The sequence below is a fragment of the Aotus nancymaae genome, unplaced genomic scaffold (assembly GCF_030222135.1).
Source record: "Aotus nancymaae isolate 86718 unplaced genomic scaffold, 86718_ANA_hifiasm-v0.15.2.pri h1tg000065l, whole genome shotgun sequence".
Taxonomy (NCBI): domain Eukaryota; kingdom Metazoa; phylum Chordata; class Mammalia; order Primates; family Aotidae; genus Aotus; species Aotus nancymaae.
Window position 1 is genome coordinate 12,219,591 of NW_026988480.1, and position 15,873 is coordinate 12,235,463.

Below are 15,873 nucleotides of genomic sequence, written 5' to 3' on the forward strand. Positions count from 1 at the left end.
AACTGAGGCCAGTATGAAACCCACCAGGAAATACTGTTTCATGAAAGTATGTTCCACTTTGACTCAACCTGTGTGTGTGTGTGTGTGTGTGTGTGTGTGTGTGTGTTGCAGTAGAACTTGTGATTAAAATGCAGTCTTGTGCTTCAGTGGAAAAACACTTGCAGGGGCCCTATCCTACTCCGTCCGAAGGTGAGGTGCAGCTCTGGAAAAGTCAGATTCCGTTTTACCTGGTTGTTCCTTCAACCTTCTTCCTATTCTCCCACAATTTCCTGTTACCAGACTTCATCACCAAGTACACTTCTGTGAGTTTTTCTTTGGAGGCGTGGGGTGGTAGTATAATATCTTTATTGGGATATAATTTATCTACCATACAATTCATCCATTTAAGGAATACAACAATTCATATGTTTTGATACATTCTCAAAGCTGTGTGACCATCAGTACAATCAATTTAGAACATTTTCCTTACCCTACAAAGAAACCTCATACCCTTTTGCTGTCATCCCCAATTTCTCCATTCACCCACATTTTTTTCTGTATAGATTTACCTATTCTGGATACTCATATAAATGGAATCGTACAGTATTTATCTTTTTTTGGACTGGCTTCTTTCATTTAGCATGCTGTCAAAGTTCAACCATGCTGTAACATGTATGTGTATTTCATTCCTTTTTATAGACTTCCATTGTTAAATGTGAAATGATGATGGTGTTCTGCTGCAGTGAAACATACGTCCAGCTTTCCTTGGGGAGGTCTGGGGAGGTGATGGGGTGGGCGCCATATTTTAAGTTAGTTCAATTATCTTCTCCAAGTCCGACATTATAAAGCCCCCTGTTCAGATAAAACATGTACCTTGTTAAAATACTTTGCTTTTCTTACACATAAGAAAAAAATAATTTTGTTACACGTTTGTGTCTAACAGCAGGATTCAGATAACAGCCAGAAGAACTCCATTTATTTATTCATTTTTAACCAAGAAGCATATTCTTTTATCTCATCCTAATTATTAATATTCACAAATAAGAAATTGCTTTTTTTTTTATAAAGAGAATACTGGTTCGTACCCAGAGTCTTGAGTCCTCTTGATATTTTCCTGTATAATTTTATAGTTATGTCAGAAACTGAAAGATGCCATGATATTTATATTAACCAGTTTGAATTGAAACAGGCATTTTGTGAAATCTCAGGGAGATCCCTCTCACAGCAGGCTGTTTCAGGTTTTTAAATAATCTGTTAGGAAGGAAGATTGATGGCTGCCACCGAAACAATTTAAATTATTTTATTTATCTAAAATTAAAGTGCATATTGAGATATAAGGCCTCTTTCAGTCCTGATAGTCTGTGATTCATGTTTTTTTCAGTGTCTGCCTAGTGAAGGCTTTAGGAATCCAATTACAAGGTATCCCCAACATAATCCACATCATGACAGTTGTAAAACTTTCAAAAATGTTACATTTATCAAGTAATACACAAAACTGTATAGACCGTATTTCAGATAGAAAGTTTTGAGAGATTCTTGTGGAAAGTTTTCTTTTAGGCAAAGCATTTCAGTTGTTCTCACAAATAAGTTTTAATGTAAATTACATTTTAATAGATTCTAAATTATTTTCCTTTTTTTTTCTTGGGTAGTAATCCAGAAGTTTCTCTGGACTACTACCTAAAGAGTAATAGGCTTATAACATAAAGTCAGGAAACATTGAAAATTGAGCTTACTTGTAATTCTTTACTTCTTCATATTCCACCTTATGTCAAAACAGTAGACTTTCTAAATATCTTTCCCCAGCAAATCCCATAGAAGTTTCAAATTATTGAATCCTGTTCAGTGTATTAATTAACTCAAGTTGTATTTATGAGCTAACCTAGTAGAGTAACATGAAAAGGTTTAGAAACTGTCAAACATTTCCAGTTTGACGTTCTGAGAAGGTGATATTTCAGTTTTATTTTCTGCCTTTAAAAAATATAATCACCACATCAAATGGTGGCATCTTAATGGTTCAAAAGAGAGAAATGTAGCAAAGGCATGATTGGAAATACAACTCCGGGTGGAGCAAGTATGCCTGGCCTTCCACCAGTGACTCACCAGTGAACCTGGTGAACTGCAATCCTGAAACACTGTTCCATTTTCTTAGATGTTTATATATGAAACACACTGCCTTCTAAGCCCTTATTCTATTTTCTATTAAGGCCATAACACCGTGTGTGTGTGTGTGTGTGTGTGTGTCTGTGTGTCTGTGTGTCTGTGTGTCTGTGTGTGTACATGGGTGTTTGTGTGTATGTGAGAGAGATCATATATATTTGAAAACTATGACCATGTATTTTGCTTTTACATGTAGCTTGTGATGAACTTGGCGACATGGTTTGTAGAAACCTTTTAAATTGGTAAAGCAGTTTTGTGGGATTTGAGAAACATTACCGGCAGAAAGACTGGCGTGGAATATACAAGCACAAGGGAGCCGACTGGTAACTGGTGAGGGTTGAGCCTGAAGCTTTGCATTTCCCTCCACCACTGTTTTTAGTGGTGCTTAAAAGTAATATTTTTATAACAACAGTGGAATTCACCTTCTTGATGTTAAGAAACTGGCTGATTGAAAGAGTGGGCAGACTTTTGAGGCAGCCAGGTGTGTATCTATGGATTAGTGATTCCCTCGGGCAGGGTTTGAATGGGGATGTGCAGATCTTGCTCACACACATTTGAGCCATGTGGTAGCATTTTGAAGAAGTCACTTAGAAGGGAGGACATTTACCGATCCAGGGAACTGTGTTCCTGAGTGGGAATCAGTGGAGAGGAGACTGAAAGAAGGCAAAAGTGTACTTCCAGCCTCATGAGCTGAGTGAATGGAGGCTTTATTTGGAGTGCCAGCCATGGACTGCATGCATGCTTTCATCTGGAGGGTTAGGAGCAGACTGAGGGAAAACTGCCTGCTCTGAGCTAATAGGGAAATAACTAAGTGAGAAGAAAGGACCCTGATTAGCTCAGTGAAGTCCATTGTGGCATCTGTTTTGCTACTAGTGAAAGAAAAGCTGCACTTTCCCATTTCTTCCTGGAGCTCTCCGTGCCTCCTTGGTGGACATCCAGGGCTTGGCTCCCCAAAGAAACTCCCTTAAAAGAAAGAAGAACCTCCTGCCTTCTTAATTGCTAAACTAGTTTGTGATTTCTCACCTTTCGGTGGGCTCCCAGAGCCCCAAAGGAGTGGAAGAAACAGTGGAAGAAATACTGAGTCTTGGCTCATTTTGCTCCCATTCGATGACAATTAAAAAAACATCACTTCGTTGGTTTGCTGTGGGCTCATGAGGTGTTCACTTCCTCAGTCACAAGTTCCCTAAGGCTAATGCTTGCCATCCCAATTGGAAAACTGAAGACACAGACCCATCGGGAAGCTCGGTATCGGGACTTGGCTTTTCTGGGGAAATTGCCTGGTCCTGGCGTCCTGGCCCTGTTTATTCAGACAGGGAGAGTTCAGAGTGGCCGCGCCAAGGGAGTTGGCATGCAACATTGTAATTTACACCATCTATCTCTTTCTGACTCTCAGGCCTCTGGCAAATTGCATGTCTATGTGTTGGATTAGTTTGGAATTTAATCATGCATTATTTTCCCTCCAATTAAATTATTTATATATTTGATTAACGTTTTCACTGCTGGGAAGTCAAATTTTCAATGAAACCACAAATAAATTCGTGCCCACTGAATTTCAGGCCAGCTTCACATGGGATCAATTTGTCTGTTGAATGTTAAGAATTCACTTCGTGTCACTTTTCATACCTACCTTGGATTTTGGTGAGAAAAAAAGAATGTGTGTTTTTTACTTAGTCCTAGGAATATGATACGAACAGTGAAGTTTGGCCTAATGTATGGCCGTCCCTTCCTTGGGATCCCTTTTATAGCCCAGCATCCTGATTTTCAGTCCTTCCTACTGCCTTTTTTTCTCTCACACTGGAATATACCTGCTTCTAATTTTGCTTTCTCAGGTTTGAGGGCTCACCTATCAGATGTTAGTATAAGAAGTAAACAGGACATCCAGTTTGGGGGTTAGCAGTCTTTGGCTCATAGGCCAAATCCAGCTGCTTGTTTCTGTACAGACTATAAGCTAAGAATGGTTTCTATACTTTTAAAAGGTTAAAAAAAAGTCAAAGAATATTTTATGACACATGAAAGTTTTCCACATCCACAAATGATCAGATAACCCATTCATTTACGTGTTACCTGTGGCTGCTTACAGCCCTGCAAAGCCTAAAGTATTTACTATCTAGCTTTCACAGAAAATGTTTTGCCAACACCTCATCTAATTCATTACTCTCATTTTACAGAAGAGAAAAGTAAGGTCCAAATAGGTGAATTGGCCTGTCCAAAGGTATACAGCTCTTCAGAAATTGGTCTGGAATGCGTCCTCCGCTACCCTCCAGTGCTCCGTCCACTGTGATATAGGCCCTCAGATGAACAATGGCTGGAGAGGGCAATGCCTTTTTTTTTTTTTTTTTTTTTTTTTTGAGACAAGGTCTTGCTCATCCAGATTGGAGTGCAGTAGTGCAATCCTTGCTCACTACAGCTTTGACCTCCTGGGCTCAAGTGACCTTCCTGCCTCAGCCTCCCAAGTAGTTGAGACTACAAGCCCAGGCCACCACACTCTGATTTCTTTTTTTTTTTTTTTTTTGTAGACACGTGTCTTGCTATGTTGCCCAGGCTAGTCTTGGAGCTCGTAGCCTCAAGTGATCCTCCTGCCTCCCCCTCCCAAAATATTGGGATTACTGGTGTGAGCCACTATGTCTAGCCCAATGCAGCTTTTTAAAGGAAAATACATATTTAGAACACATGCACATGTGAAGTCTGTTTAGTTCTTAGGATTTTAATTTTCATTTGAAATCTAATTCTAGGAAATACCTTAAGCTTGAAATACATTTGAACTACTTAAACAGGCAGAAAGATGCCTCTCTTTTCCCTTATAACAATTGATTACATCCTCTGCGCAGCATTTGGCTGGTGAAGAGGAGGAAGACTGACTTGGTTCCGCATCCTCCTAGGTTGTAGAATTTCATTTAGAGAAAAATAAATCTGGTCTCAATGCAAGTTTGACTTAAGAGCAGTTCCAGAAACTTACAAAAGCATATTAGTTGGGACTCAGGTCAAAGAGGGTGGAAAGGGAACATTCCCAAGATGCTAACCTTACTGAAAATGAGAGTGCTTTAACCACCCAGCGCAAGTTCCCCCACCCCTCCCCACAGGGAGACAACACCAGGGTGTTCATGTTTGCTGACTGGCATGGGATTTCCCACCACTTACGTTTCCACACATTGTCTCAGTGGCAAAGGTAGAAAAAGCGGGGCACGATATACATGTGAATGACTGGGATTTTTCCAGGCACAGCCTTCCCCTGCTGGTTGCCAGCTCTCCCTTCCCTACCCTGCGGCAGATCCCTCAACACCGTTGTAGGCAGATTCTACACCTTCCCAGTCACTTTGGATTGCTGAAGTCTGTCCATTTTAAGCCTCCAATCTCAGGTCCGATCCAGAGCCTTCCATTCCGTCAGCAGCGAGACACGGGCATCAAGGGAACTGGCAGGCTGTTTGCCCTCCCTGTGCTACCTCACCTAAAGGATCCAGGGCCTGGGTTTGCCTCCAGGAGATATCTTCTCTTTCTTTCTAGGGTTCAGCTCCTGCAGTGTGTTGGATGAGACAGAAAAGGAAGCGATGAGTGTCTTTCTTTGCTGGCCACTGCTAGTATCTCCCTCTTGGCCATCCCTGCTCCCTTGAGTAGCACCAGGTATCCCTGATGCTCTCCTCCACAGGGGCAGATATGCAAGTCTGGCTTTTCCCTGGGGTGTGTGTGAGTTTTGCCTTGGGGTACTTCCCACATTCTCACTGCTGGAGACGTGACTGAGCACACAGCATTTTAGGTGAGCCCTGGCAAGCTAGCCCAAGCTTGTCTACCTCACTGATGTCCACTTGACCCACAGAAAACTCATGCCTTCTCGCCATGCCAAGCAGTGGCAGTCCCTCCCTGGCCAATTCTCCTGCCATGCGTGGTCCTCACCCTGTTCCTCAAAGGCACCAGGCTCTGTTCTTCTGCGGATGCTTCTGTGTCATCGGTCTGCTGTGGTGTCCCATTCCCCACCCCATTCTTCCCTGCACACCTGGTGTGTCTGTACTCATCCTTCAGGTCCTGCAGTAAATGCTGCTCCACTGGAGAAGCAGACCCTGATTGCTGATGCTGCACACTGACGGAGGATCCCATTACATGTTCTTATGAAACCCTGTTATTTCCCTTCATAATGCCTATCACAACTGTAATGGTATAGTAATTTAGGCCATTACTGGTTTCCCTCTGGTAGACTAATTCCTTGGGGCAAGAATCATGTCTGTCATGTTCCCCAGCGCAGGGTGTGAGTGGCACCCGGCACATCCTCACGAAAGCATGAGAGAGAACAGGGAGCTAAAAGACATGGATCCTGCCTTAAGCAGTCGGCTCAGCACAAATTGTAATTCAGTTTCCCACTTTTAACTTTTCCTGTCTCCCTCGTGGGCTCCTTCCTTATTCTTCCCATTCCTTCTCTCTCCCTCACTCTCTGCTTGCCTTCCTTGCTTCCTTCCTCCCTTGCTTCCTTCCTTTTTTTCCTTCTCTTTCATGTGCCTTAATCCAAGGACCCAAGCTTTGTTTCCAATAGCTTGGAAAACTGAACCAAGAGCAACTGTGGTTTTGTGCGATCACTTCTTTTTCTCCCGTCTGAGAATCCATAGAACCGCTCTGTGTGATGTGGGCTTGGTTTCAAACGCTGGGCTTCAGCACACATTTAAGAAAGCCCTGGTCTTGTGTATGGGCTACAAAGATGTACTGGAAGCCGACATGTGCAGATTGACCATCGTCCCCTGTCCAGCACATCTGTTCTCTTCCTATACCTGTGTGCATCATCATAACTGTTAAGAAACACTCACATGGAGCATGGTTGGCTTTTCATAGGAAACCCACATCTGTTGACCATGGGGTTGCTCCCACACCACTGCCGTTTCTGTCGTGTTCAGAGCTTCTGACAGGACCCTGGTTGTCTCCTTGTGTACTGTGATGTACCAATCACTCTCCACTGTTCATCAGATTTTTCTGGGAGCTGCTCTAAGGAGAGGAGAGGAGATAGAGAACAACAATTTCTTTTCTCTGTCCTCACCCAGTTTTAAACTCCAGAAACAGCCCAGAAAACTTTATTTTTTATAAAACTTTTTTTTCCCTAAAGGAGTAGGCCATCTAGTGGAGAAACTGGGAAACGCCCTCTCTGAGGGCAGAACTTTACCTTCAGACCCACAGCGAACCACCACTTTAGGAGCCCTGGTCTCAGCAGGAAAGTAATGAGAGGTTGTGTCACTACCACGCAGGGCATGGAGCCAAAGGGAGCTTTCTCTTATTGAATGAAGTTTTTTGGTGGTTTGTGTATTTCTATGTATACTTGAGAAAGTGTTCCCACAAGCCTTAAATTAAGGCAAATAAGAAGCGGAATCACCAGAGAATAAAGACCAGCAGCATCAACCTAGGATACAAATGTCTTCAGTAGTCTATAGCTGGACGTTAAAATCGTATGCTCAACCTATTGAAATTGATCTTAATTTGACTGAAATTAAGAAGCCTCTCTTCCTCTGGTTCTGCAATAGGTTTCTAATGATTCCCAGTTGTATTACTCCAAGAAATTAGATAAATGATTCTAAAACTTTGAAATGGTAAGTAATTCAGAGAACTTCATCTTTGTGTTAAAAACCGAATTAAACAGAATTTTAGAGCTAGAAAGGCCCCTAGCAACTAGTGAATCCAGTCATTTATTTTCTACGAGAAGAAAACTAAGGCCCTGGAAGACTAAATCATTTGTTGATAACCACACAATTCTCTTCTTCAGGATAATTCTTTTCTCTGTAATTCTTATTCAGGAAGCAGTCTGATTAACCCTGAGCTAAAGTTTTGATTGCAAGTAATTTTGGTTTTCTTGTTCTGGAATTGTGCATGTCTGTGTTTGCCTTCCCTGTTTGAAGTCTGAGCCACGGCACTAACCCATGGCCTAGCGCCTGAGAGCTGGAGAATGTCTCTGCAGTTGTTCAGCCTCAATCCCCAGCCTTGACAAGGAAAAATGACAGAGGTCAACAGTGGCTCACCCCATTTCGTAACTCGCTGGTCCCAAACCTGGAATTGAACTCTGCTCTTCAGATGCCCGATGTACTGTGGTATATTTCCTCGGATGCCAGGCTCTGCCCCAGTCATGCCACTCCCACGGGTTAAGAGGCATGCATACAGAGTTAGCAGAAGCAGCTTTACTTGAGAAGTGTACTAACTAGAATTTTTAAAATTTGTAGTATGGTAAAGTTATTTGTGTAGTCTTTAGGATTTAAGATTGGGGCATTTTTTGCCTTTTCTTCTGTTGCCTACAGAAATGAGGAATACATTTCCATTTGATTTCTCTCCCTTTTTCCAAACTCCAGCATATAAATAACGACCATATTCATGGAGAGAAGAAGGAGTTTGTGTGCAGGTGGCTGGACTGCTCAAGGGAGCAGAAACCCTTCAAAGCCCAGTATATGCTGGTAGTGCATATGAGAAGACACACGGGCGAGAAGCCTCACAAATGCACTGTGAGTACAGAAGTGGGCGGCAGGCACACGTGGATCCTTCCACATACTCAGAAGAGCTGTGCAAGCTGATGACTCCAGCTCAGGGGAAGTGTGGTTGGGTGGCGGGAGAAGAGGACTGGAGTGTTGTCTGGTGATAAATACTTGGGTGTTTGAGTGATTGAGTTGGATAGCGCAGCTCTGCAGAGTGGGAAGGGGGCAGCAGCGGCTGGCACTGGGAATGAACACAGAGTCACCCTGCTGGCCGCAGCCCAACAACTTACGGTACCCTGGGGCTCGGAAGGCAAAGGGAAGTGCCAGCTTCCAACTTACAAAGTTGAAGTTGACTTTTAAAACAGCTAATCCCTATACCAGGTTTTAAAGTTTTCCCTTCCTTTCCTACTGAGTCCTTGGGCACAGCATAGGCGCATGGAATGGGACAGGCCTGCTGCAAGGCTGTGCATTCCTCACTGTGGTGCCCACAAGGCGCACTGGGCACACTGAGCCCTGGTACTTTACATCTTAAAGGCCCTTTACAAGCATGATCAAATTCCATGTCTTTGTATGGACACAAAGCTATATTAATGAACTTTGTGCTGAATCTGAAATCAGTGGGAATTTGAGGAGATCAATGAGCAGATAATGAAACTCATTGTCCACACTGAGCGGTCTAGTAAAAAAAAAAACAAAACTTCAGGACTTTCACTGGCACTGAAAACTCTTTATCTTGAACTGCACCAAGCTACATCTGAATCCCAATAAATGCAGAGTTTAGTGGACTTTTGTTCCTGGGTTTTGAAAAGCTGCTGACCCTTGAAACGTCAGTTTTTCATCAGCTTGGAGGGCGTGTTAGGCATAAGCTGCTGTTGCCATTGTGCAGAGTCATCCACATTTACCTGTTGTCCTCAGTTTGAAGGTTGCACAAAGGCCTACTCGAGACTAGAAAACTTGAAAACACACTTGAGATCTCACACTGGAGAGAAACCATACGTCTGTGAGCACGAAGGTTGCAACAAGGCTTTCTCAAATGCCTCTGATCGCGCCAAGCACCAAAACAGAACGCATTCCAATGAGGTAAGCAGCCTCCATGGGCACAGAGTTTGCATAGGAAACAAAGAACCATCCCCGGGAAGGCACATGGGAAGGCGTAGTGTGTTCTGTTTTGTTTTCCTCTTGGCCATTCCCAGCATGAGTGGGCTCTGCCCCTGCAGGTGAAGGCTTGGGCTTCTGAGGCGGGACTGAAAACTGGACCTTAGTTGGAGAATAATAAGAGATGAAGAGGAAACTTCTTAAAACCCCTAGTGAACTTTTTAGTTTCATGTTGTTTTGAACTGCCATCTACTGGTCAAACAGTGGGATCATTTAACTTGGAATCCGAGCCAGTCACTGCCCAAAATAGCATGAATCCATGCAAAGGATGACCCTGTAAGCCCCAAGGATATATTAAGAAGTAGCATGTTGACAGCTGACAGCTTCCTGCTAAGTCGTCCACTTTTACTTGCTTCCTCCAAGTGGTACCTTCAAATGTATTATATCAAAAAAGATTTTTACAGAGCAACTAGTCTTGGCTAAATGCAATTTTCAGACGTTGTAAATTCTAAAGGAACTTAGAAGATGGTCTCAGAAACCCAGGATACTTTCTAGGCAGTCATTTAAGACAACATTTTGAGTAAAGCTTCAGGGTGCTTCCTGTTGTGTTACTGTTCTTTTTAGGTAGTTATCCCCCCTAAATTTTAGAGAGGCGTAAGAATGAAAATTATTCCAGATTCATTGCTTACATTTTAGTGCACATCTTCCTACAGATTTCCAGCTCGGCCTTAGAGGTCTAGCTCAAATTCTAGCTTGTCTGTGAAACCTTCTGTTGAATGTATCAGGAGATTAACAGAAAGACTCCCCACATTTTGAGTGCAAATAGGATAGCTAACCAGAATTTGTTAACATGAAACAGTTCACGCTACAAGTGTGTCATCAGTTTGCTTGAAATGTGTTAGAGAAGGAACATTGCACACACATGAGACCTTGGAGTGGCTGTCATTTGATCTCACGAGTACAGATCAAGCCCATTCATGATCTTTCAGACAGAGAGCTGGACAGAGAGAATCTATATAGAGACAAAGTGAGTCCTTCTGCTCAGTGTCCATTTGGCCTTGAGGTGACAAAGATAGTTCTCACCATGTTTTCTTCAGCTCAAACTGACAGAGCAAAAACATCTCTAAAGGGATTAACCACACTCTGTAAAAAGCACACTCAAACTCACACATGTAAGTTCATATATACCAACTTTTTATGTGAAAAGGTCATGGAAACTGAAGTTATTTAGAATCTCATTCTTTTCAACTGCTTGAAGACATTTTAAAGATGCCACATCCCCATTTTTTAATGTAAAAATGCTATTACAGTATGCAGTAGCTGAAATATAATCTATTATGCTTGTTTTGTCCAAAATTTTAGGGAGTCTAGAACAGACAAATCCATAGAGATAGAAAGCAGATTAGTGGTTGCCAGAAGCAGTGGGGAGAGTGAATAGCAATGACTGATAATGGGTACAAGGTTTTTTTTTTTGGGGTGGTGAGGATATTCTGGAATTAGGTAATGGTGATGATTACACAATGTCTAGAATGTACTAAATGCCACTGAATTGTGCAATTTAAAGGGATGATTTTTATGGCATGCGAACTATATTTCAATTTAAAATTTTAAGGGGTTTTGACTTAGAATGTATTTCATCTATTTAATATATTTAAGTATAATTCTGGCTAGAAATTTAGAGGGCATTCATTCCTATAGATGTTAGGCCAATGTTCTCCCCTATTATCGTGGAGAAATTTGGCCAGTGGGTATGTTAGGATGAGGATGCACACATATAAAGATAATTACCAAGCTTTTTTGTCTTTTTATGGACCTAAAATATTTGTACATATCTGTTTGCTTTAACTGTAGCATAGTTGGGCTTCTGTTCTTCTGCAAGGTAAAAAGTGCAATGCCCTGTGAGAGTTGAGTTATCTTTTATCTTGGGCAATAATATTGATCACACTTGAGCAATTTACTTAAATTATTAACCTCGATCATAAATTCATAATTAAAATTCTACCCACAGACATATTTACAAACACATTATATTTCTTTTTTCTATATATGCAAGGCTTTGGCCCTGTGTATGAATGATGGACATTTTCAGATGCATTAAAATTAAGTTTGTCCAGGAAATCCAGATTTATGCAATCTCACAATCCTAGATAAGTGATTTGCTTTCATTTCTTTCCCCTTATTGCAACCTCATTTATTCATTAAGCGAATACTGATAGCTAATTATGTGTCAAGCCCTTTGCTATTCTAAGTGTGGCCAAGAAAATAATGGACTGGAACAGGAAGGGAGTAATTTCTGGCACTTCTCTGTCCCTCTGGCTGTCCTGCTCATTTAGGGCTGCTAGACCGACCATAGCTCTGACAGGACTTCTTACTCCAGATCACACAGCTCATTATTACCCCAAAGATACCACTAAACAAGTTTTCTGAGTTCTGATTCGGCTGAACCTCCCTGTCTAGAAAGCTGCAATGGCTCTTTCCTGTAGGGAAACTTTAGACTCCGTAGCTTGTATAAGTGCCTGTTCCTACAGGACCCAAGCTCCCCCTCCAGTCCTGAGCTCTCAGTATCATGACCATGAATGAAACCTTCCAGAAGCCACTGCTGTGGACTGTCATGCTTAGGTGCATGAAGTGTCTCTGCCACTGGACGTTTGCTGAGCACACTTCTTTTTGGCATCCCAAGTAAAATGACTCCTCCTAATAAAACCTCTGTATATTGAGTGCTTACTACGTTCCATGTATCCTGGTAAGCACTTCATGTATATGATCTAATTTAACGCTTACCAATAACCGTGTGAGCTGGGCATTAAGCCCAGATATAGAATCTTAATAACTGATGCTTCCCATTATGATCTCAGCTGAAAAAATGGTCCTCCTCTGTCTATACCCTTACATAGTATCCGCACTTTATATTATAGATCATTGCATCTTCTTATTTTTCCTACCAGATTTTGTATTCTTATGATTAAATCTTGTCATATGCAACTTTGTGCTTGGAGAATCTTGTACCTCAGTAAATCTGAGAACATTTTTCTTAGCTTCTAATTGTATTTCAGTCACTGATCACAACAAAATTTGTGGGCAAAAGCTATGTGAAGGGTTAATATACTTTGTTTATGTTGTGTTGTTGTGAGGTATACATTTCCTGATCCTGTACTCTTGTGAATTTTTGTGGGTAATGTGTCTATTCACCCATAAGGACACATGAGCACAGGTGCACTTCTATAGGCTATTGTTTCTGGAAGTGCAGGAGCTGTCACATTTGTATACTCATTACACACTGGCTGAGTCCTTGGTTCTAGGCTAACCCATGATGTACATGCATATATTTATAGGAAGAGTAGCTCTTCAAACATGCAGGCTTTGTGCTCCCTCTCTCCTTCTGGTCTCCACACTTCTGCCCCATATATCCCAGTCTGCCTGCTTGATGGAGCAACCTGTCACAGCAATGCTGTGAGCAAGCAGAGGGCCTGGGTCAGAACACTGTAAGGTAATGGCACTAATTGTCAGAGCCATTCTTCTGTCCCTAATGTGTAGAATTTGATGTGCTCATCTCATTTTATATATAGGTATCTATATATACTGCAAATCACACAAGCTCCTGAATAGATGTAATTCGTAGTTAATGGGAAGCAATTCTACGCAAAGGAATCTCAAGTTTGGAGGTGAAACCTCTCAGGATAATTTTCAGGATCTTCGCTTCACTGCATTAGGACATTTCAGCATTTTACGTAGCACTCAGTCTATTGTTGGGCTTTTAGTGAAAAAGCATCTTTTAGACATACATTCTACAAGACACAGCATCATTTTAAATATAATAAGTACATTATATTAATCCTGCTTTTCATGACGATTGCTTACGTAAAAGCTCATCGTCTGCCATATGTAGATATAAATATATATTCGTGAAAGCATCCTTGCATATGTTATATTTCAAGCCAAGTGAACAAACTCACAAGTGTGATGTTGGTCATGAGCAAGGGCCAGCAGTTCTGTGATTTGAGAAAGTATTTCACTTATATAAGCATTCACATAATTATTTATGACTGTATCCTCAGGCTTCATCACTGACCCACACAGAAAATGAGATTAGCATGAAATAATTTATAGACCTTAGTTATAAAGCTCAGGAGAAGAACACAGACCAGAAATCCTGGTCCCCAAAACATCTGTCAGCCCTCTGAAGTTTGGGATGAGGGTTCACGGACAGTCTATAATAGGGCTTTCCAACTTCGAAGATCAGAAAGCTTCTGGCTATTTTGAGCCCTGAATATCCCCACACTTGTAATGCTACCCGAAGGAGGAGCACATTTTAGTGTAATCTAACGTGGGAGAAGACATAGGCAATTTTAAAATGATGCCTATGCATAAATAGCACATTTTCAAAAAGATCAGAGTGATATTCTGTCTCAGAACCAGGACATCCATAAGAAATTTTGTCACACAACCTCTTTTGAAAGGTGTACAGTCTTCTGATTAGATGATGGGTATCTTTTAAGCCATCTTCATTGTCATCATCATCATCAAATATCTATCAAGTGCCTCTGATGGCACCGTGATACTTCTCACTCACAGTATAAATGCTTCCAAGAATATCAAGGCAATTTACACATTCTCAGTTCTCCCTGAGCCTCTCTCTCTCTCAAGCCATCACCTATTAAAGCTAGATTCTATGGACAGGGAATTGTGTTCTAATGGCCTTATTAAACCATTAGTTCCTAGAGGTATCTGAACACCTCAAAGCCTTGTGAAAGTGTTTTGAAAGGATTAAAAGTATAATGAACAACCATAAAGGACTTTCGGGCTGGGGCGTAATCACTTTCATAACAATCTCTTACCTCATTCTTGTGGCATTTGGCAGAAACCATATGTGTGCAAAATCCCGGGCTGCACTAAGCGTTACACGGACCCAAGCTCCCTCCGGAAACACGTGAAGACAGTGCACGGCCCGGAGGCTCATGTCACCAAGAAGCAGCGAGGGGACATCCATCCTCGGCCCCCACCCCCTAGAGATTCTGGCAGCCATTCACAATCCAGGTCGCCTGGCCGGCCGACTCAGGGAGCCCTCGGTGAGCAGCAGGACCTCAGCAACACTACCTCAAAGCGGGAAGAATGCCTCCAGGTGAAAACCGTCAAGGCGGAGAAGCCCATGGTATGTCATTCACTCGCCTTCTGACTTCACAGCAGGCCCAGGGTCATTTAAAAGAGCTAGGTAGGGTGCATAGAGGGACAGGACTTCCCCAGTCCTCATTGTGTCAGGCTGTCTCTCACCTGAGGAGGTCATGAGGGCAGTGACCTGGATTGCTTGCTTGAAGTTGATCAGCTCAGAAAAAGAGTTTCCAGGTTGCCTAACTGATTTTTAAAATCCCTCCCAGAGCCATACCACTGTGCCATGGAAGGAAGAAAGACACGACTGTCTGTCTCTCCAGCGTGTCTGTAATGTCAAAAATCATTCACTGAGTCTTCTTGTAAACATGCTGTCTGTCTTCTTTGCCCTGGTGACCCCAAGGTAAATAAACCACAGCCCGTATTCTTTAGGGGTTTACAGTCCAATGGGATAGACAGACTGAAAAACAAATACCATGCAGTGTGATGGGGGCTTACACACAAGTCTGTGTAAAGAGGATTCAAGAGAGGGTGAACTGCCAGTCAGTCGGGGCAGAGGAGGCCATGGGATGGGAGTTCAGTGCTCCAGAAGGAAGAGCTAAGGAGGTGGAGGAGTGGGAGGAACACAGGGGTGGGAGGGGATCGGCACAGCAGGGGTGAGTTTGTTTGTTTGTTTTTTGAGGAAGCCACTGCAGTACGAGTCTAGAGATTGGGTAAACTGGAGATCACTTCTCCAGTTGGGCCTGAACCAGTGAGGCAGAGCACAAGGGAGGGATCGGAAAGGTTCGGTAGGCAAACATCTTTCTGTTTGGTGACTAATAGGACATGTGGGTTCTGCTATTCTTTCAGCTTCTTTCAAACCTCAGTTGGTGACTTTGCTTCATGAATGTGATTTTGTAAAACACCTAAAAATTTCAAAGACAACAAGAAAAATAAAAAGAGTAGATAGTAGAGGAGATTCGGCCCATTTGGTCATGCATAGAATGGATTTAATTGTGCAGATATATTGGGTTCTGGGCTGTCACTCTCTAATCTAAGTGTACTAGAGAGAAGTTTCATGCTCAGATTCCCAGATGCACGGAAATGATCAGGCAGACAGAATTATACTTAA

The 15,873-nt window shown here is 42.2% G+C and overlaps 1 protein-coding gene across 3 annotated transcripts in view; it reads left to right on the forward strand.

Annotated features, from left to right (window-relative positions):
- The window catches only part of GLI3 (GLI family zinc finger 3), a 272,398-nt gene that overhangs the window by 249,685 nt on the left and 6,840 nt on the right, over window positions 1-15,873 (forward strand). For all 3 annotated transcript variants that reach the window (XM_012473481.2, XM_012473500.2, XM_064366746.1), the window contains 3 exons: window positions 8,445-8,594; window positions 9,480-9,644; window positions 14,518-14,808. In XM_012473481.2, coding sequence (XP_012328904.2) covers window positions 8,445-8,594; window positions 9,480-9,644; window positions 14,518-14,808 — 606 coding nt within the window. The remainder of the gene's footprint in view (window positions 1-8,444; window positions 8,595-9,479; window positions 9,645-14,517; window positions 14,809-15,873) is intronic.